The sequence below is a fragment of the Desmodus rotundus genome, chromosome 4 (assembly GCF_022682495.2).
Source record: "Desmodus rotundus isolate HL8 chromosome 4, HLdesRot8A.1, whole genome shotgun sequence".
In the NCBI taxonomy this organism is placed as follows: Eukaryota; Metazoa; Chordata; class Mammalia; order Chiroptera; family Phyllostomidae; genus Desmodus; species Desmodus rotundus.
Window position 1 is genome coordinate 167,258,773 of NC_071390.1, and position 21,525 is coordinate 167,280,297.

General features: G+C 47.8%; 1 protein-coding gene across 1 annotated transcript in view; it reads left to right on the top strand.

Annotated features, from left to right (window-relative positions):
* Positions 1 to 340: 340 nt before the first annotated feature.
* Positions 341 to 21,525, top strand: part of CCDC149 (coiled-coil domain containing 149) — a 98,234-nt gene continuing 77,049 nt past the window's right edge. Inside the window, exon 1 of the mRNA XM_053923390.1 lies at positions 341 to 927. Within this exon, the coding sequence (XP_053779365.1) occupies positions 427 to 927 (501 nt within the window). The 5' untranslated portion in view covers positions 341 to 426. The remainder of the gene's footprint in view (positions 928 to 21,525) is intronic.

Here is a 21,525-nt window from a genome sequence, read left to right on the forward strand (position 1 = left end):
TGGCACAGGAAAAGTGCCTTGAATGACATCAACTCCTGTGCTATTTACCTGCCCCTGTCATTCTCTTTCAGTCCTTCCTCTTGGAAGTCTCAGTTCCAAGCTGATGCCGTTTCTTTAACACCTTTCCTGCCACATGTTAAGCATCACACTCAGCTGTGGAACCTGTTTAGAATTCAATATAATTTTATTTTTAGTTGTTGCCATTCTTTTTGTTTTTGACAGCTGATAATTTAAGACATAAATATACATACACCTTAGTAGCTGGAAAAACAATGGTAAATGTCTAACAGGTGGCTCGTTTATTCAGGTGTTCAACAAATCTTTGCAGAGCACCCACCCTGTGCCAGGCCCCTACCTCTCTTTCATCAGAGAACAGAGCAAAGCCTCCTGCCCTGAGGGGCTTCCAGTCTCCTGGCCCGAGACCTGATGGTGGGCAGGAAAGGCTGGATTTGGGGATGTATGCTTCTTGCGGGGGGAACACACAGGTGCCAGCCCTGCCTGCCTCCGGTCCTGCGGAGCGGCAACTCTAGGGTCCGGAGTTACCTCCGGGCTGAGACCGGGCCGCTCCTTCCCTACGAGTCCGGGCGCTGGCGCGGGCCCGGGGCGGTAGTAGCGGCCCGGGCTGCGCAGAGGGTGGGGTTGGGGGGGGCAGGCCGGCGGGGCTGTGGCTGCGGGCCCGGGCCGCGGCTCCTCCTCCCCTTCCTCCCGAGGCTGACGTGGAGGCGACAGCGCGGGCGGCTGCGGGAGGCGGCGGTGCAGCGGCTCCGAGGCTCCAGGCCCTGGCGGGGCCGGGTGGCAGCGACGGCGGCGACGCAGCAGGAGGCGGAGGCGGAGGAGGGTGGTGTCCCTGCCGCCCGCCCGCGTTTGCAGGAAGAGGCCATGAACAGCGACCGGACCGAGAGCGACTGGCAGGGGCTGGTGAGCGAGGTGAGGCCAAGGCGCCGGCCAGGCGGGATGTGCCGGGCCGAGCGCCCGCCAGCCCGAGCGCCCGCCAGCCCCGGGCCCTGCTCCCCGGGTGGCCGAGCCGTGGCAGGGACGCGCGGGTGGGGATGCGCACCCGGTGGCCACGGCAGCCCAGCTCCCCGCGACCTGCCAGGTGCGCTGTTCCTCCCGCACTTTCCGGTTTATCCCGGTGCCACTTTCCTCCAAGCCATCTGGTGACAGCCTTTGGGGCGGGGCCTTCCCTGCGGCAGAGCTTGGCCCTGGATTGGAGAAAGAGAATCCGCGGGATCCGGGAGGCGTTGGAGCCAAGCCCCACCTGCCTCCCAGTCACCACTGTTTAGGAGCCGAGCGATTGGACGCCCAGTGCTGAAGCGGAAAGGTGGTGCCAGGGGGAAATCCGGGCCCGGGGGTAACTCCCGGGCCAAGCGGCGTTACCCCGCAGCACAGCAGAGGTTTGGGTGGGGGAGTTCAGGCTCCTCCCTGGCCCTCATTCATTCACTGTTCAATTAAATCAACGCGTGTGTGCTGTTGGCCTACTAAGTGAAACAGGTGCAAAAGTCATTCGATTTGTGGAAGCAGAGAACACCGTGCCCTCCTATTTTGTCATAAACACCCCTCGGTCCGTTTTTTTGGACACCTATGCTATTTCCTCTTCCGTCCACCCTAAGAGTTCTTGGCTTGCGGGGAGGGGGGCTACCTGACTTCTCCAGGTGGGAGGGTTTGCTGATGTGTTCTTCTCACAGGTAAGTTGCTTGTCCTGGCTTCTTACCATTTGTGATAGCAGTTACCTATGTCACCTAGCCAGGCTGACCATCCACCAGAAGTTCTCCTTTCTCTCCCCTCTGAGAATTATCTTCCATCCCCGAGGCCCCCGTGGGGCTTCTTTCCCTTTCTTCCTGGGCACACATGCGGAGTGTAATGGTTTGCTCTGCTCCTTCCCTTGTGGGAGGTTGGAAGGGAAACCCTGTATTGACTTTCTCTTCTCAACCTGTTTCTGGGCCTCCAGGTCAGCCTGATAACATGTATGCAAAGTGTTGCATTTCTGGGGAGGAATGAGATGTCATAGCGTCTCCTGCAGCTTAATTTGTTTACTCTTGGTCTAGTAGTTGAAAGCTCCTAACTCTACAGTAGTATTATGATACACTTTATTGCACCCTGTCCCCACCTCCCCTAACATTCAAGCTTTATGTAAGGGACAGATTCTCTGGGCATCTTTTCTCTAGGCCCATCAAGAATCATACCCAGCAGGCCAAGAGGCTGGAGATGGTTCTTCGTATCAGTCCAGTGTTGGACTCTGAGATAGCAGCAGAATATTCGGCACGCCCACAAGTACTTATCAGATGTCTGTTAGGAGTCAGGTACATTGCTGGGTCCTTGGGACTCAGTGGCGAAGACAGAACCCTTTCTGCAATCAAAGGACTCCCGGAGTATATGGTACAGTTTGGGAGGGGCCTTCCCAAACTCTACCAATACTAAGTGAGTACCACAGAATGGAGAGTGAAGGATGGAAAACTAGAGGAAGGAGGTGCACTGTATCGTAATCAAGCGGTCTCCCTGCTAGGCTGTGTGTTTGACTTTCTTCCAGTGGCCTACACACTGAGCACCATGCACAGCAGGTGCTTAGAAAGTACTTGCAGAATGAAGTTGAGATCCAGGACTTGTCTTGCCTAACCCAGCTGCGTTTCTCCAGTTATGCCTTCTTGCCTTCCACAGACATTCATTAAAGGCCTAAGACACAGAGGCGCACAGCAAGGGGCCAGCTAGGGGATGTGAAGAAGAATGCAACATGCTCCTGCCTTCACAGTAGCTAATTGCTATTTCTTGTGTCCATCTTCGATGTTAAGCATTTTACATGGCCTCATTCTCATAGCAGTATAAAGGGGAAATTACTTCTTATCTTACGGGTAAGGAGACTGTGGCTCAGACAGGGTAAGGAACTTGCTCAGAGCCTCACAGCCAGAGGGGCAGGGTGGGAGCGCTGGTCTGTCTGACTTTGGAGATTGTGATCACTAGGCCACACTTTGCATTTTGTTTTGTTTTGTTTTGTTTTATTTTTCCTCACCTGAGGACATTTTTTTCACTGCTTTCTAGAAGGAGAGGAAGGGAAAGAGAGAAACATTGATGGCTTGCCTCCCATACATGCCTGGACCAGGGATCAAACCCACAAACGAGGTGTGTGCCCTGACTGGGAATTGAACACTCAATCTTTTGGGCATAGGTCAATGCTCCAACCAACTGAGCCACGCCAGCCAGGGCACACACTTTGTAGTTTACTCATCTGTTCATCTGTCTGTATCTTCCACCAGGCAGTAGGTTCTCTAAGGCAGGGGACCATGTCTTATTCCTTTTTGAATCCTCAGCAACTGGATTAAATGTTTCTCAGAGTGAGATCTATAGAACACCTGCACCAGAGATTTTAGGAGCCAAGAGTGCAAAGGATCACTTTGCATTTTGGGGGAAAATGCAAAATTTTGAGTCTCATCACAAGTCTACTGTAATGAATTGAAATCTCCCTCCTGCCCTCCAATTGATCCATCTGCCTAATGTCCCTTCCCCCACCCTCATGAGTGTGAACTTATTGGGCAATAGGGTCTTTGCAGATACGATCAAGTTTAGAATCTCAGGATGATATCATCCTAGGTTTAGGGTGGGCCCTAAACCTGAGTCGTGTGCTTATAAGAGAGGCTAGAGTTGAGATAGAAGGGGAAAGGCTATGAGAAGATGGAGATGCACCCAGAGGAAGGTCATGTGAAGACAGCATGTGGGGCAGCAATGGGAGTTAGGCAGCCACAAGCTGAGGAAGGAAGGCCAAGGCTGGCCAGCGGCTGCCAGCAGCTGGCAGAAGCCCGGGACACATTCTACCTCAGAGCCTCCAGAAGGACCCAACCCCGCTGTCACATTGCATTTGGACTTCTGGCCTCCCCAACCGTGAGAGAATAAACTTCTGTGTTTTAAGCCACCCAGTTTGTGGTAATTTGTTATGGCAGCCGCAGGAAACGAACACACACAGGGCTGGGAAGTGCCTGTGGATTTAGCCCCAAATCTACCTTTTCCACAAGCTGAGCCACCGAGGTGAGTCCCCTGCCCACTCAAGTTCAGCTGGCCAGGGGTGGACTGGGCCAGGCGTGGAGGATTGGCTGGTTCTCAGCTGGGTAGGGTTTAAAGAAAAATGTAGTCAGTGGCCAGTGGTGTTTCAAAATGATTTTGGCCCCCAGCCAAAGGAACCGGGGGGGAGGCCACCAGACATCTGACTTGGGCCAAATGGCCTTTCTGACACGCATCTGCTTCTACAGAAGTCCTGGTTTGTACCTCCTGCTCGGTCCACACTCCAGTACCCTTCCTGCCCACAGCCCTGTGCTCGCTTTCAATCAGTGTGCTTCCTCAGCTTGCCTCTAGGAAGCAGTTTTCATTTGAAATGATTCTACCGAGATCAGTTTTATTTTCATACTTTTAGTATAACAAGCTGAAATTACAGTCTTCTCTCCGGCCCTGGAGTAAACACAGCCAGGCCTGTGAAAGAGGCATGGCTGGTATTCTGCTTGGAAAATTGCATGTCTGGGGAGGGGGGAATGTTCTTCTTACCGCCACCTGAGGTGAGATTTCAAAATCAGGGGAAAGTCTTGCAATACAGTTGTGTGAACAATCAATAACTTTTTATTTCCAAGATAAAAATCCTGGTCATCGCTCAGCCTACTGCCCTAGGATAAGCCACGCCTAATTCAATCCTTGATTAATTAATTAGATAGCAGTCACTCTTGTATTCCTTGAATGTGTTGTATGCTTGAATGGCTGTGAGACAGATAGAAGAGAGTTAACTCTGGGCCTCTGTCCCAGTACAGCCACTGACTTTTGGAAGAGAGGGGTCGAAGAGGCGTATAGTCCAGCCTGTGGTTACGGGCACAGCTCTGGGTCTTGATTGCTGACGGAGATCTGTGGGTGCGTCTTGGCTCTACCTCTTTCTTGATGCAAATGATCAAAAACCCAACCCAAAGTGGTTCAGATCAGGAGGAATTTATTGGCTGATGTTGTGGGTTGAACCGTGTCCCCAAAAAGATATGTTCAAGTCCTAACTAACCCCCTGTATCTATGCATGTCACCGTACTTGGAAATAGAATCTTTGAAGATGTAATCAAGTTAAGGTGAGGTCATTAGATTGGGCTCCTCATCCAATGGCCAGCATGCTTGTAATAAGAAGAGGGGAATTTGGACACAGAGATGCATAGAAAGAAGAAAAGGTGAAGTCACAGAGAAAAGAAGGCTGTGTGATAACAGGCAGGATTGGTGTTACCCAGCTCAAAGCCAAGAATATGCCAAGATCACTGGCCACTACTGGAAACCAGAAGAGGCAAGGAAGGATCCTCCTCTGGAGGCTTTTTAGGGAGCATGGCCCTGCTGACACCTTGATTTTGGGCTTCCAGTTCCCAAGAATGTCAGAGAATGAGCTTCTGTTGTTTGAAGACACCAGTTTATGGCAATTTGTTGTGGCAGCCTTAGCAAACTAATAAGCCAATGTGAGTGATAATTCCAAGATAAGGGTCACTGGGGCACAGCGGGATTCAGTGCTCAAACAGATGTTTTCTCTCCATCTTTGGGTCTGCTTGCTACCTGCCTTCAGTCTCAGCCTTCCATCCTGTCAAGTTCAAGACCCGAGGAGAAGCCAGGCACTCTATGTAGTAGATTCCATAAAATCCCATAAGGCACTGCTTTGGAGCTTGTCTGGGAGAAATCGCTCAGGGGAGTAGTGATATGATTGTCTCAGGCCTGGAGTTGTGCACGGCTTCCGGCCCAGACCACGTGGACTGAGAGTAGGCTGGGACATTGGAGGCTGTTTGTCAGAAGCAGGGGAATGGATGTCGAGAGAATCACCATGCAGTGCAGCTTCTCTTAGGCTCGTTTTCTCCTCTTTGAGTAAGATAATAGAGTACCTGACGCATAGGTGCTATAACTGTGGGGCGCCAATGAAATAATCCTTGCTCTCTGTCTGGTGTTAAGTGTTTAGTGACCACTGGTACAACGACGATGAACCTCAGGACATAAACTCAGATGTTCACGAAATGAAAACTGCTTTATTTGGCTATAGCACCTTAGTTCTGACTACAAATGCGCACACTGTGAGGGTGTGGAAATGTAATCTGGGTTGGGGTCATGCCTTTCCCTTTCCTTGAACTTGCATTTAAGTTCTAGGGGGGCTTAAGTAGTACTCAGCCAATGGCAGGGGGGATGGGGTGGAGGGCTATTTTTGTTGGCCACACTCTCCTCATTTCAGTCTGGTATCTGGTCATTGGTCACTGGATGTCACTGTTGTGTTCCTCCTTGTCCACCTCTCAGGCCTCTCTGTCTCTTTGGCTGTCTGTGCCACACCCATGTGACTTTGAAGGGTGAAGAACAAGTTGGTGTAGTGCTCCTTCGCTGTTCTGGATGTGGGCAGTTACACTATCTTGTCCAAAGTGGGGACAAGGTCATATTCTGTGGCCCCCAAATCACTCCTGAGCTGAGGGAAACTGGGAAACTATTGTGCTTTGTCTGCAGAGATGCACCACACACCACAAGGCTGGGTCCTGGGATCTTGGGATTATTTTATACTTCCTAAGGAAGAAGGGTGAATTTGTTAGGGTAAAGTCTAAGCCACCATAACAAAGATTCCTACCCCACCCCAAATATATTGTTTTAAATCAGGTAGATATGGAGATATGGAGATGCCTTTCATGTCACAATGTGGCGGCCCAGGCTGGGAGAGCAGCCCTGCTTCATGAGTCATTTAAGGACTCCAGTTTTTTCCATCTTGTTACTTCACTGTGTCTTCGGGGTCGGTCTGCAACTGTATGGTTGAAGCTGTCTTGTTACTGTGGTTTTGTCCCAAGCCATGGGAAGGGGGCTGGGGAGAGAGAGAGAAGGTTCAGGGTAAGGGGCTTTTGTTTAATGAGGGATGACTTGAGAGCTGTACATATCACTTCCACTCACATCCCGTCAGTCTGAGCATAGCCATGTGGCCACCGTTAGCTGCAAGGGAGGGAGGGAGAGCAAGCTGGGCATGTCCATCTTAAATTGGGGAGAGTCGTTCTTATTGTTACCTGAGGTGCTGTTTCAAAATTGGGGAGATTATAAAGTGAGAAGGGTATATTGGACAGAAAAAACTCGGATGATAACAGAAAAAAAATGATAAATTGGACTTAATCAAAATGAAAACTTCTGTTTTTTGAAAGACTCTGTTAAGAAATGAAAAGACAAGCCACAGACTGGAAGAAAATCTGTACAGAATACATAGCTTATGTCCAGAATATATAAAGGACTCTCACAACTCAGGAATAAAAAAACAACCTAGTTTTTAAAATGGGCAAGAAAGTTAAACAGCAACTGCACTCAAGAAAAGGTTTGGACAGCCCGTAAGCATATGAACAGATACTCAACATCATTAGTGATTAGGGAAATGTAAATGCAAACCAGCATAAGATGCCCCAACAGGAACACCTATTAGAATAGAAAAACACATCAAAGATGGATAAAGGAAGGGCTGACAAGAGTGAGGAGCAATTGGAAGTCTTATATATTGCCCGGGAAGTATAAAGTTGCATGGCTGGGGAAAAAGGCACGGCAATTTATAGAACCACTTTTGATAACAGTTTTGCAGTTTCTTGTAAAGTCCTGCATCCACTTAGCCAAGCAACCCAGCAATCCTACTTCCAGGTATTTACCTGGGAGAAATGAAGACATGTTCACACAGCAGCTTGTATGTGAATGTCTATGGCAGTCTTATTTAGAATTGCTGGAAACTGGAAGTAACCCCAATGTCCATTAACCAGTGAGCAGATGCACGGGGCTACGTCCTCCGACAGAACCCCGCTCAGTGGTAAGATGGAGCAGACCACTGCCCGTGCAAAAAGATGGGTGAATCTTAAAAACGTTTGGTAACTGAAAGAAGCCAGAGACTCAAATGGACCTACTGTAAGATTCCATTCCTGTGGCATTCTTGAAAAGGCAAGACAAAAAAGACAAAAGCCAGATCAATGTTGTCCAGAGCCTGGGAGTGGGGCGAGCAGATCGGCTGCAGAGGAGCACTGGGGAATTTCTAGAGTGACGGACACCCTCTGTGCCTGGGTGTGGGGATGACAGCGAGACTTACAGGCTTGTGAAAATTCCTAGGACCAGCACACCCCAAAAGGGTGAATTTTCTCTATGCAAATTATGCCCCTAATTTACATACAGAAATCTAATGTTTTTAAAAGGTGGGGAAATGGATATTCAAGACAGCTACCACTATAGAAATGTTATTCCTTGCCTCTCCAGTTCCTCAGCTCATCAGGTGAGCTGTCGTGGAACAGCTAGCCATGTTCCCCTCCCGGCCAACTCAGTTCCCCAGTCCTTACTCAGGTCTCTGCTCCCCAGACCGAATGGGCAAAGCTCAGTGTTTATTCTTAGAGACTTACTAGTAACCAAGCTCTCCTTCCTTGCACTCTAATTTTGCCCTTTTTCCAACGCTGAAGTCTTTTCGGACTTTTGTGTGTGTGTGAAGGGGGGTGGGTCATGGGGAAGAGAGCTACTGGGAGGACTCTTCCGTGCCCTGATGTCTTAAGGAACAGGCTTTCAAAATGGAAAGCCAATCATGTTTTACCTGTGTTTTGCTGGGCACTCCCCTCCTGGGAACACAAAGGCAGAACGTCTGGCTTCTAAAAAGGGACAGGAGTATGTAGGGAGAAAGAGGAAATGGGGACAAGATGGATAGATAGGGTATCAATTAATATTTCAATGTATTACTTGTATTAGCAATATTATTAAGTGAAAAAACAGTGCACGATAGTGAACAATACATCTTAGACATGTGTCTGGGCAGTTGGTGAGGCTTTCTGAAACAGGAAAACCTTCTTAGAAGTGGAACTTGACTCGAGTCCTTCCCCTTTGGTTGCAGAGGGCATGGTGTGAACGCTGGGCTGGTGGTTGGCCTTTGAGGAAACACTCCAGATAAAGACAGAAACTGGTGGTTGTGGTCCAGCAGACTCGAGAGTCGGCAGGCCAGGGTGTACCAGCGGGTGGACGGCTTCCAAAGCAAGACAGAAGGGTAGCTATACTTCTAGCTGGAGTATAAGTTGATGAAAATATTTGGAATAGATTTGTTTCCACTGAATTCAAGAATCCCTGAGGCTTTATCATCCACAAGACTTTATTTACCAAACAAAGACAAATTTGGTAACTTTGCCAGGAATCAGGAAAAGACAAGTTAAGATGAGAAATCAGTAATCTAGTTTTTTCCTGTCTCCATTCACGTTGTCAAATGCTCCTATTGTATCTATGTCATGCCACTTACATGGTTTTCTAAATAACCTCTGACTTGTCTTTATTGCCACTGGACCCAAAAGGTCTAGAACTCCTGGAAAGTAGGGACCGTGTGTTACTGATTTGTGATTTGTGTGTGCCTTGTAGAATATATGAATGCTTGGGTGCTTGAATGAATGGAGTGAAGAAGATCCAGCATCAGTGGGAACAGAGAAGAAGGCAAGGCAATGAGAAAGATTTTAAAGGATGACCCCTACCAGATTCCGTAGCTGGCTGGATTAGGGGTATGGAATAGAATGAGTCTGAGATGACCCTTGATGGGTAGCTAGAGTGGGGGTGCTTGGTACAATAGAAGGTTGGGGGTGGTCGAGTCTGCTGCCAGGAGGCTGAGTTCTGTGTGGAACTCTGCATTGTTGAGTTTCCTGGGAGCACTTGAACTCTTATGAGGCGAGATTAGTGCTTACTGGGAACATTTCTGATGAGCAGCTCTCTTCATAGAGGCAGACTAATTTCAGAGTAAGTTTATTAAAATTAGCAAGTGGGGGAAAGTGAGCACAACTGCTATTTTTAACTGATGGGATGGATTCATGTTCTCTCCTGTGCAGGGAAATTTGTGTATGTGCTTCTAAAATGGACAATTTCTACTCTTATTATGTTAAAAATTAATTTACTGACCCTCACATTGAATAAAATAATTGGCTGAAGATTAGAAGAGGACTTTGGCTAGTCCCTGATTGAAAATGACTGGAGTGAGAGACATTTCTTACCCAGTGCCTGGTTTTCCACCAATGAAACCATTCTGGGGCTTCGGGCACCTCACGGCAGGGGACCTTGCTCAGCGGAGAGTCTGCGTCTCTCACCTGTCAGGTAAAATCACGCCAGTGGAAGGGAGGGGTGCCTGGAGTCCCAGGAACACAAACCTTTGGTTAATTTTTTATTTTGAAGTCTCTTCATTTTTATTTCACCTCTTCTATTCTGTTTTCATTATTTTATGCTATTATTGTAACACATCTTTTTTTAAAAGAAACTATTTTGAAATATTTTTTAATATGTTCAGAACAAAATGTAATCATAATTTAAGAAATACAAAATTAAGAGAAAACAAAACATCTGAGGGAAAAAATTACAATACTCAGATATTGAATTAGAAGACACTGGAAAAAAGGACTGTTTGAAATAGTGATGCTTGATAGAATGTTAACTAGATTACGAAGTCTAAGAAGCTTCTATGTTGTATGAGAGCTAGAAGCAACAGTATTTAACCCGATGAAGAACTGGCATAGAGCTGTGAGCATTGATTAAGTTTTCTCTGGGACTTACTTTGGGAAAATCAGGTGTTAAAACAGCACACATCTTAATTATGTTCAGGTTATCAGATCTCCTTCAAGCCAGTCTATGCTCTGTGCCACTAACCTACAGAGCCACCTTAAAAAAACGAAACACGTTTCACCAGGTTCTCTTATTCAGAAGCCTTCCATAGCTCCCCATTACTGGTATTCAAGGCCCTCCTCAAACTGGCCTTGACCTTTCTAGCCTTATGTCTCACTGTTCCCCTCATACATTGGTTGCTTCCACCAAACCAATCAGTCGTGCATTCTGGCTTCCACCTTATTTCCACACCCTGACCTCAGGCAGGTGGGCTTTCCACTTCTTCCCAGCCTTTCCCAGTCCTTTGAGGTGGAACAGGAGCCCACATCCCTCCCCAAATCCCCAGGCTTGAGCTGAGCTCTCCCTCCTGTTGCCAATTAGAGTTAGGTTCCAGAGCACTCACACAGCACTCAGGTGCTCCCCGAGAACAGAAGGCACCTTCTCTGTGTGTGAATCTTAACTCCGACACCAGTTAGTGAGCTCCTGAAGGACTGGACTGTGACCACCTGGATTGGGGTAGGAAACAGGAATTCTGGAATGATGAGCTTCATACGATGGTTCAAGAGGAGCAGGACCTGAGTGAGGATACTGATACAGCACCCCAGCGCCAACCTAGTTCTGGCCCCTTTGCAGGGCCTCTACTTCGATTTCACAACCTCATTTATGGGAAGAGACTCGTGGATGTGCTTGCACACCTAGAGCTTTATTAATGCCAGAGACACTGGTGAGGGGATAGGGACATTAGGATGGATCCATCTCAGTGTTAGGTTGGTTGCTTGGCATGAAGGAGGAGTGGAGAACAGCCCAGGGGTATTTCAGTGGGCCAGGGGGTAGCAGGGTAGAAGGTCACCACTGCACACACCAGATGCATATTAAGTACTACCATGTGCAAAGCCTCGTACATGAGACAGCGACTCTGGAGGGGTTTGTAGTCCAGCAGTGATGGAGAATGGGGATCAGGCCACTCTACTAGGACACATTGGAATGAGTGCTTTTCAGGTTAGGGGGAGGTTAATTTTGACTGGAGGATGGAGGAAGGTTCTTGATGGAGAGGGTACTCGGGCCAGGAAGGTTGGCAGGATTTTAGCAGGTAGAAAGGTAAAGGAAGGGTGTGCTAGGTGGAAGGAAGGGAGATAGCAAAGGTTGCGAAATTCAGAGCTTGTTTGGGAAATCCCATACTGGTCTCTGGTTGGTGACACATAGTGTAGGGCATCAGGTGTTGCTTGTTTGGCAGGCCTCGAGTGCCCTGTAGCTGTATGGGGTGCCAGGGCACTGAGAGTGGCCTCCATTGTGGAGGAGACTAATGGCATGATTGTACCCTTTGGCAAAGCTGCCTAGATGCATTGCGAAGGTAACTGATCTGCCAAGAGTGTGTGTGAGGGGCTGAACGGGCATGAGGATTGAACAGGACACAGGAGCCCATCTGGACCTGTACTTGTACTTCTGTCCCCTTGCTCTCATCCACTCTCACCCCCCCCTGAGTCTGCCTTCACCCCTTCTTTCCTCCTGAAAATGCTTTGCCAAGACCACTCGAGGCCAGCCTCTTATCTGGCTGTACCCAATGGTCTTTCTTCTGGCCTCAACCTACTTGACACCTGGCTGTGCAGCCTCTGACACTCCACTCTCCTGTCCCTACATGCGGGGGTTCTATATCCCTCCATGTGGCCACCGGACATGTCCCCAGCCATCTCGCATTCAGTGTGCTCTGCCCTGCATTCATCTTCCCTCCGCCTCTCCTATCTCTCTTTCCTTCTTCCAATTCGTCTACATTAATGACATCACTGTGTCTTCTTTGATTCTTCTTTCCAACTTACCTCACCCACCAATTTAATTTTCATCAAGGTCCATAGTTTCTGCTTTTGTCCAAGTCCTTCACTAAGGGCTCCATGTCACCATTTCCACTATCCCACCATGGCCCAGGTTCTCATCCCTTGTCCCAAAGAATATTTGCAATGCCCTGTAAGATCTTTCCTCCATGCGGTTACCGCAGTTGTCATTCCAAGCACTAAGATTTTTTACTGCTCATTTGCCTAAAGTTCTCTGATGGCCTTTCCTGGCCTGCAGAGTGAAAGCTAGCCCCTCAGTTGGCCTCCAAGGGTTCTGCCTCCCTCCTCATCTCCCATAACTCCCCCATACACCTAATGCCAACTGTCTACCCCCCACCTCCCGTAGAACTCCTGTTACCAGATCATCCCATCCCCTGAGTCATCTCTAAGCCTTTGCTTATGTCCAAAGGTGACCTACTGCTTTAAGGCAGCTCAGCTCAAGTATCATGTCCTCCATTTGGGTTTCCTACCTTTCTTGGGCCTTAAGAGGTTGAGAAGTGGATGGTGTATTTCAGTTGGGAAAATGGTAAGGGGTTGTTGGTAGAATAAGAAAGCAAGGTAATGGGGTTCCTGAGATTGAGGGACCCTCCGAGAGGTGGGTGGTCACCAAAGTCTAGCATAATGCCAGGGAAATGATACTTGTCAGGTACTTGTGGAAAGAAGGAAGAAGGGGAAGAGGGAATAAAGAGAAAGTAGGAAGGAAAGGCATTTCCAACATTTTCTTTGAATCCAGCCCTACTCACCTGCTGGTAGGTTCCACTTCCAACCTCTCCCCAGTCTGCTCATGCCCTGAAAGAGCTGAGAGTGAGTGTCCACATGGCCCTGGCACATACCTCGTGTCCTGGCCAGCTTCCTGGCTCAGGCTTCCATGGGTCTATGTCATCAAGCTCTGACACTAGGTAGCCACATGGTCTCGGGCAAATCTCCTGCCTTCTCCAGTCCTCAGTTCCTCTGGACTTTATAACCATATCTGCCTTGCGTCTCTCATGTAAGATGTGAAGATGAAGTATGGTGACGTGAGGATGTGTTTTACAGTCGTCAGCCCTCTAAAGCCGAGGTGGTGGTCCTATCCTTGCCTGGGCTTTAAGAAAACCCTTCCTGGGCCTTCAGAGATGCTTCTGCAGAGAGAGGTGATGTGTCAGCTGCCGGCTGTCAAGATGATGCCATTGAAAATTCATATTGATGGGGCACAGATTGACGCATCTGCTTGCTCTGCCATCTGCAGACCCCATGACCAGGACAATATTGGAGGTGTCAGGGATGGACTCCCTTCTTCTAGCCAGTTCCAATTTGCTTTTTAATTTGCTCCAGCCTGGCAAGTTCTGTCAGGGTCACTCTGTCACCTTTTCTTCTTTCCCAACAGTCTCCGATGTTGCCAGAACTTTCAGTGTGATTGTAGCTCCTCAGTCAGTTTCCAAGCACCTCTCATTCCCATGGCCCCTTCTGCGCTCCTCTTATTCACCTTATGACATCATAGCCCTCTTCCTGTCCCCCAGTCCTATCTTCTTTCTGAATGTTCAACCCTTCCCCATTTGTACCTCTTTCTGGCTGTCAGTCATCTGCTGACCACTTTTCTTCTTTGTAGGTGTCCTAATTAAGTAAGCCCCCTGTTAAGCTGATGGCAACCCTCAGGAAAAGACATAGCACTAACAGGAACCCCTCTGCCCCCTGGGTTCTTGGAGGTGCCTCCGGCAGCCTTCCTGCCTCCTGCATCTCCTTTCCATCCCACCCATAAGACCTTTCCTTGCTCAAAAAACTCCATGGCTCCTGTTGGCTCTCACTTGGTTCAGACTGTGTTGTCACATAAGGCCTTTCTTCCTTTCATCTAAACCAACATTCAGCCTTGTTTTGTGTTTCTTCTTTTCGCATGTCCTGTGCTCCTGGGAAACAGAACCTCTTCGGGTTTCCATGCACCTGGCCTTGACTCAGGCCATGCCCTCTGCCTGGAACACTTGTTCTCTTCTCCTCGCTCCTCTTTCAAGGCTTGGCCATGACCACCTTGCCCCCCAAGTGAATGCTCCCTTGCCTTCTGCAACCCCATAGCACCTAAGCACACTTCCATGACCAGCATCTCCCCGGCCGCCTTATGTCAGAATTATTTATGTTCTTGCTTTGCCTCCAGCCAGGAATTGCTCCCAGCAGGAACGGGCTGATTCATTTGTGAGTCTCCCACTGTGCCCAGTGCAAAGTCCTGTGTGTAGTGAACAAATTTAAAAGAGATGACAAACCTATTGGGTTCTCAGTTAACACTTGAGTTGAAAAACTATTGAATTAAAATAAGAACATTCTTTTTTTTTTTTTTTAGGCAGAACACTACTCTCCTCTATTTCTTCCTCTAAAGTTCTCTTACATCTTTCTGACAGACCTTCTGAGTTTCAAAAGATTGTGATCTTTTAAAGGTAGTCAGTCAGATCTCCTTTTAATAAGCCCTAAGGGACTTATGAATTTACTAGAAGGCATTTCCTTCCTCCCTCTCTCTCCCCCTTCTTTCTTTTCCTTCCTTTCTTCCAAACTGGAATTTTATTGAATCAGATATATTGCTTGGAAAGAGGCAGAAGCGGCAGCTGGGAATTCATTTAGTTGTAAAGAGCTGCTTTCTATAACGGGCTCTGACCTGTATTATTGGTGGGTCTGAACACATGCCAGCCTTGAACTTTGTGCTGGACTACAATCTAAGCTTGCTCCAAGGTCACCTACACTCACCACTGACGCTCATGCAAATAAACTGTGTAATTTCTTTGGTTCCTATGGTCATCTTCTCTTTATGAGAAACAATAAAAATAACTCCTTACATTTGCCTTTCTTCTCCTGATATGAAAGAGGATTTACTATGTCCCAGGCACTTTGCTAAACATTGGAGTGGGAAGTCCAATAGGAGATTGCCACCTTCCTCTCTATTCCCTAATCTGGTCCTCATCAGCACCTCGCCAGTTAGGATGAGTAGCAGGTAGGGCCTTCATTCAATAGACAAAGAAATGTAAATTCTGAGCCCTTTTTATGGTCACTCAACAAGATGCAAGTATATGGATCTTGGCCTTTTAACTTCAAGTCAGGTGTGTTTCCCACCGGGAGCCTTGGGTGCAGACCCTCTGTCCACTCACATTAGTTGACCTAGCTCTAAACACGAGAACTTGAGCCAAGATGGTGACTTTTGGGGTCTGGTTCCAGATTCCTGCCCAGACTTTGATATGGGCTGGAAGTGGAGCAGAAGTGGCATCAGGAGACCCGTGGATGTGACCATGTCTTTAAGGATCGTCAGGACACCATGTCTGCTGTCGTGGGCTGGCCCTGGTGACCCAGCCCCTTTTTGAGAGAGTCTAACAATGCCAAGGTTCACTGCTCCTCCCCCTCCTACTTCACCCCCAGCAAAGAGCTTCCTTAGGCAGCTGTTGGGGGTGGGGGGACTGCCTATGATGGACTGAGTCTGTGAACGAGGGGAGGTTTGGGAAGAAAAGTCGGTGGCCAAAGGCATTACCTGGAGATGGTAAAGCCTTGGGTCGGGGTGGATTTAAATTTACATATTCGAATAATATGAATTCACTGCACCCCCTAAAGTTAGAAAATACAGATACATTAAAAAAATTACATCAGTACGCAGAGCTGACTGCTGTTAACATTTTCATGCATGATCTTCAGTCATTTCCCCCATGCCTTTATTTCTAAAACTAAGGTTATATTGTATGCTATTTCATTTTTTCATTTGTATGGATACTAAATACGTTCAGGGAAGCCACACAGTGAAGGCTCCATGTGCTCTTACATGGGCGCTCACCTGCATAACTGCCGCCCAGACCGAGGCATAGACATTCGCAGCTCCCCAGAAGGTTCCGCATGCCCTCTCCCAGTCACGCCCTCCCCTGGGGAGCCATTATTCTGACTTCTGTCAGTGCATGCTGGTTTTCTAACTTGTCCTTTTTCCTGCTCAGCAATAGCAATGAACAGCTTCCATGTCGCTAACTTATTGTCATTATCCTCATAATCATCGGTCATAATGGGAGCAGAGGGGTCCATGGAGTATTCCATAGAGTGTTGACTACCCAGACATTTGTTGGACTTTGAGCTTATGTCTTAGAAGTGCTGATTGCATTGTTCCCCACTGTCAGAAGCCCAGATGTCTGGTCAGGGTTCTGTTTAGCTGTGGGACAGGCTGCAGGGTCAGTGACTTGGAGGTTTTCCCGTGGTGTTTTGCACAGCATGCTTGTGCCTTCCCTGGCTCACTTGCACTTTTGAGTACAGGTGTGTCATGCTGAACATCCATGCTGGGAAGGGCATCTCGCACCCTAGCACATGATACAAAGTTTTTACAGGAGAGCAAATGCTAATTCCATTTAACTTCTTTTAAAAAAAAATATTTTTAGGCCCTGGCCAGTTAGCTCAGTTGGTTAGAGCATTGTCCTGATACAACAAGGTTGTGGGTTTGATCCCTGGTCAGGGCACGTACAAGAATCAAACAGTGAACACATAAATAAGTAGAACAACAAATCGATGTCTCTCTCTCTCTACTTTACTCTCTCTCTCCCTGAAATCAATTTAAAAATTCATTTCTTAAAAGAGGAGAGAAATTCATTGGACAATTTAAACACCAGGGTTTAGAGTGGCATCCCTTTTAGAAGATGTTGGAGAGCTAGGAAGGTAGCCGTTTTGGTTACTGGAATCGTTCGTGAAGGCACCGATGAGAAAGAGCACTCCACAGGTCTCCCAGAGACACGCTCCCACCCGCTGTTGAGCAGGGAAGTCGGGGTCATGCAGGCGTTAACCATGCACATTTGGGAACCTCCCCCAATTTCACCCTCTCTCGGTTTAGCTTTTGTTTAGTTTACTACTATTGTTACTACAACACTATTCTAATTGCTGCTACTACTCTTAGTATTGTTATCGTTACTGATAGTAGTAAAGTTTTTCTTTCACTGTTTCCAGTTATTAAACACTTGTTGTGTGCCAGGCACAACGTGAAGCATTTTTCACACAGTGTTCCATTCCGATACATACTTGAAAGAAAAAGGAAACATTTTATTGAGCCCTTTTTAATGTGCTGAGTCCTGTGCTGGATGCTTTATATATGCAATTTCGTCTACTCCTGGCAATTGCCTTGGGAGGCAGCTAGAGCTACTGCCTGTTGTAGCCATGGCCAGGAAGGTAAGAAAGAGGTGACGAGTGAACATAACAGACTGTGTGAGTAATGGGAGAGCTGGATTTGAACTGCCGGCTTTTCTGATCCCAAAGCCTGTGTTTTACCCACTCTACCACAGCCTCACTGGATGGATGGATGGATGGATGGATGGATGGATGGATGGATGGACCAACCAACCAACCTGATACAGTGAAATACTCATTTTTAGGAAGTATGTACTTTGAATTATGGAGCCAGAATGAAAATACTCTCTCATTTAAATTCTATTTAATACCTTGATGTAGTACTTAGATATCCAATGTCACCTGTCAGTGGTGACATGGGGTTCTCATAGGAACTCAGTTACATACTTTGCATCATAAGGTGCCAGATTTCCTCAGTATCAGTTTGGGCATGTTGGTATATTAGTTAGGATTAATTTTAATGTAACACCACCACCAACAGAGGTCTAAATAGGATAGAATTATCTGTATCTCTCTCTCAGGAGCAACAGCTTGGGAGGCCAGCAGGTCGGGCCAAGATGGCAGCTCATGGTGTGTGGGGGACTCAGGCACCTTCAGTTTCTCTGGCTGACCACTCCATTCCAAGAGTGAGGCTTTCGTTTTGTGGACCAATATATTGCAGGAGGGAGGAAGACATGAAAAGAGCATGCCCTTCCCTTCAGGAAACCTCCCGGAAGTCCCACAGGACACCTCTGCTTCAGCCCTTTGTGTGTGTGTAGGGATGGTTGTAGGACCCGCCCCACAGGGCCTCAGTGCGAGGGTCAGATGTGTCTAGCGCCCTCAGCCGTGCTGCCCGGGGCTCAGGAAATGGCAGAGGAGGCTGCCATCTGCGTTTCCATGGATGCTTCTGTGGTCACCTCTGGGGTCTGGGCCCATCAGGCTTGGTAGGTCTTTCCCAAGTGGGACTTGTAACTACTTTAGTTTTCGTGCCCTCCCACGCAAAGCGGACAGCAACCAGTCCTGATGAATATAGGCCGGTGATGATTATGGACAAGGGTGATGACGATCAATACCTCTTAGTAAATGCCAGCTACGTGCCAGTTGCTGGGCTAGATACCTTGTTTGATTATCTCCTTTAATCTTCTCACAAACCCTATGTAGTAGATAGAATCATGGTCCTCGTTTGCAGATCCAGGGGTCTTGGGCTCAGCAGGAGGTGGAGTAATTTGCTCCAGGTCATGGAGCCAGATGTGGCAGGGCAGGGGTTGGAATGCAGGAAAGTTAGGCCCCTAAGCTCAGGGTTTTACTTGGGATCTCCATTGCCCTCCATGTCCTTGTAGGTCTCTCTGCCTCCGAAATTTCATTTCCTTTTTAGGGTCGGCCTGGTCATATGTTTCCCGCATCATCCTGATGCTCCTCTGTCTGTAGTGATCCTGATTATTACTGAATTTTCTTTACTGAAAGAGAAATGCCCAAACCTGGACATCACCTGCATCGGTGATGTCTGCGTGCCCCTCTCCAAGGAATGTTTGTAAGCGTCAATTCTTAATTCTGTCCTTGGAGAAGAGGGAAATGGAGCAACATTTTATTGCCTTTTAAATGCTCTCCTGATGAACAGTGATGATGGAGGTACTGGTCGTTGTGAACAAATTGTCAAGGAAAGCGAGTAAAATTATGCCCAAATTGCCTCCTGGTCCGTTGGTGATGTGTAGCCAAAGAGAATGTTGCCATTTTCTTTAAAAGCCATAATTAACTCAGGCCACCCAGGGGAGCCTTTGCTAACGTAATCAACTCATTTGCAGGTATCAGTCAGAGAAAGAGACCTGGAACAGAGTCCCTGCTTTAAGAAGTTGTTTGCAATTTAATCTGTCCTCTGATATCTCCCATGACTTGAGTCACCAGGACTGCCCACCCACCCACAGTCTGGAGTGAATCTCCACCTAACTTTTTGCTGTGGGGCTGACTTCTGAACTGACAGTTCTCGTTGAGGAAAATTTCTCACTAATCAGTATTGCCTGGAGTTGATGGGAGGAAGCAAGAATGACGAAGATGAAGTGAAGGAGCAAATTAACGGTGCTCAGAAAAATGTGAGCAAGGTGTAGAGAGGGGGGAAAACAGCTTTGAGCCACCAGCTTCAGCTGGGGAGGCTTTCCTCCTGCAGGTGGAATTTGGGGCCCAAGTGGCTCTTTAGCGATGACTTGAGGTTCTCATCCAGAGAGAACCACTGGGGGAGCCGTAATGATCACGATTGATTAGAATCTTGGCCTATGGCGGTAAGAGCTCTATTTACTTGGGTAATTAAAGTGGTGATGGATTTGCATGGCTGATTTCAAGATCTCTAGTCTGCAGATGAGTGCCTTCAGGGGCGGACTGGGATGGAACACCTCCTTGGTTTAGAGTATTTGCACCTGACTCAAGTATGTCAGCGAGGGGAGCCAGCGAGTATTCCCACAAAGGCTGCGTCTTGAGTCGAATCCTCATGTTGAGTGCTCTGGCCCTTGCATGGGACCTATTCCTCCCAGCAGGGAGATAACATTTTCCGGGAAGGCAGGGACTGCTGGCAAACTTAGGAAGAGAGATTGTTTTCTTTCTTTGTATAGGACAGACAAAGTTCTTCTGATTACTGTGATAATAAGATTGGTGCCTTCAGAATTTATTTATTTTTACATGTATTGTCCTACAGATTCTTCCCTGAGAGAGGCAGGACACTGGCAGGAAGGACGTGGGACAGGCCTGGGTTCAATTCCCACCTTGTCCTTGCAAACTGCATGGTTTTTTTTAACCTCTTAGAAGCTCAGTGTCCTGATCTGTGAAAGGAAATAGTAATGTGATGAGGATTTATGACTTATATGTGTGAAATGCTAAATCATCTTTGGGCACCAAGTAGCCTCTAAATGATGACAGTTATTCATATCATCATTTGTAGGAGAGCAAAGTGAAGCACAGAAGGGGTGAGCGGCTTCTCGTGCCCTGTGGTAGGTGATGGCAGTAAAATCCACATTTTACTCTAAATCCCAGGTGCCATGTTGCTTCTGTTAATATAGACTCCTTTGCCTCTGTATCTCCTGAATACCTTTTGTTAAAGGACAGTCCAGGAATCAGTTCTAGATTGGCAGGTGCCGCCCCTGAAGCCTCTCAGGACCTCATTTATAGAGGGAAGGCGCTGATCCGGGTACCCTCTGCCACGTGGTGTCTGGGGCGGGCTAGCCCGGTTAAGAGCTGATAGATATGCAAGAGGGCGCTGTAGCTCATCAATAGTGGGGATGTTAGGGTCTTTTTATGATTTTGTTTTGAGACAAGGGGAAAACGAACCACAGTATTTTGACAGCTTTTAAAGACAGTTTGACCAAAAGTTGTCCATGCCTTGCTGGCTTTTGTACTGTGCTCCAGCCCACTAGAAAAGCCCTCTGCAACTGAATTGGAGGGTCATGTAATGAAGTAATCAGAGAGTCTATCATTACATGCCATGTGTGACTTATATAATGTCGTGGCATATGTGGGAATTGGTGATGTGAGCTGTCCCCTGCATACAGTGCATCCTGGGCCCCTGGCACGCTGGAGAAGGGAGAGCCTCAGGGGTACCTTCAGTGCTCCATCCTGAAAGAAACCAGAACTGCACACCCCACCGCCAGGATCTCGGCCTGAGGCAAGGTCGGATCAGCCTCGCGGTGGGAAGGCTGCAAATTCACTCTAGGCAGCAATGATGTCTACAAAATATACTCTCTTCAGCACATCAGATGGGGGTTCCTAGCCTGTCCATGGCCAAGCGGAAGGAAAGCCAACCTTTCCTTCTTGTGCTTCCTCCTCATCGTTATAGGCCTGAAAAAGCAGGGTCCACTCTGTGTAGAGCATAGGGACTGGGAAGATGGGGAGAGGGAGGAAAGAGAAGTAACGGGGAGTGAAAGGATTGAAATAGCTATTCAGACACACCTTCCTTATTCAAAACTCCAGTTAACCAAGGCTGTCAGTGGATCCACATACCCGCCAGCTACTGTAGTTCACATTATACACTCTTCCAATTACCTGAAATCTCACTTAAAATTCAGCA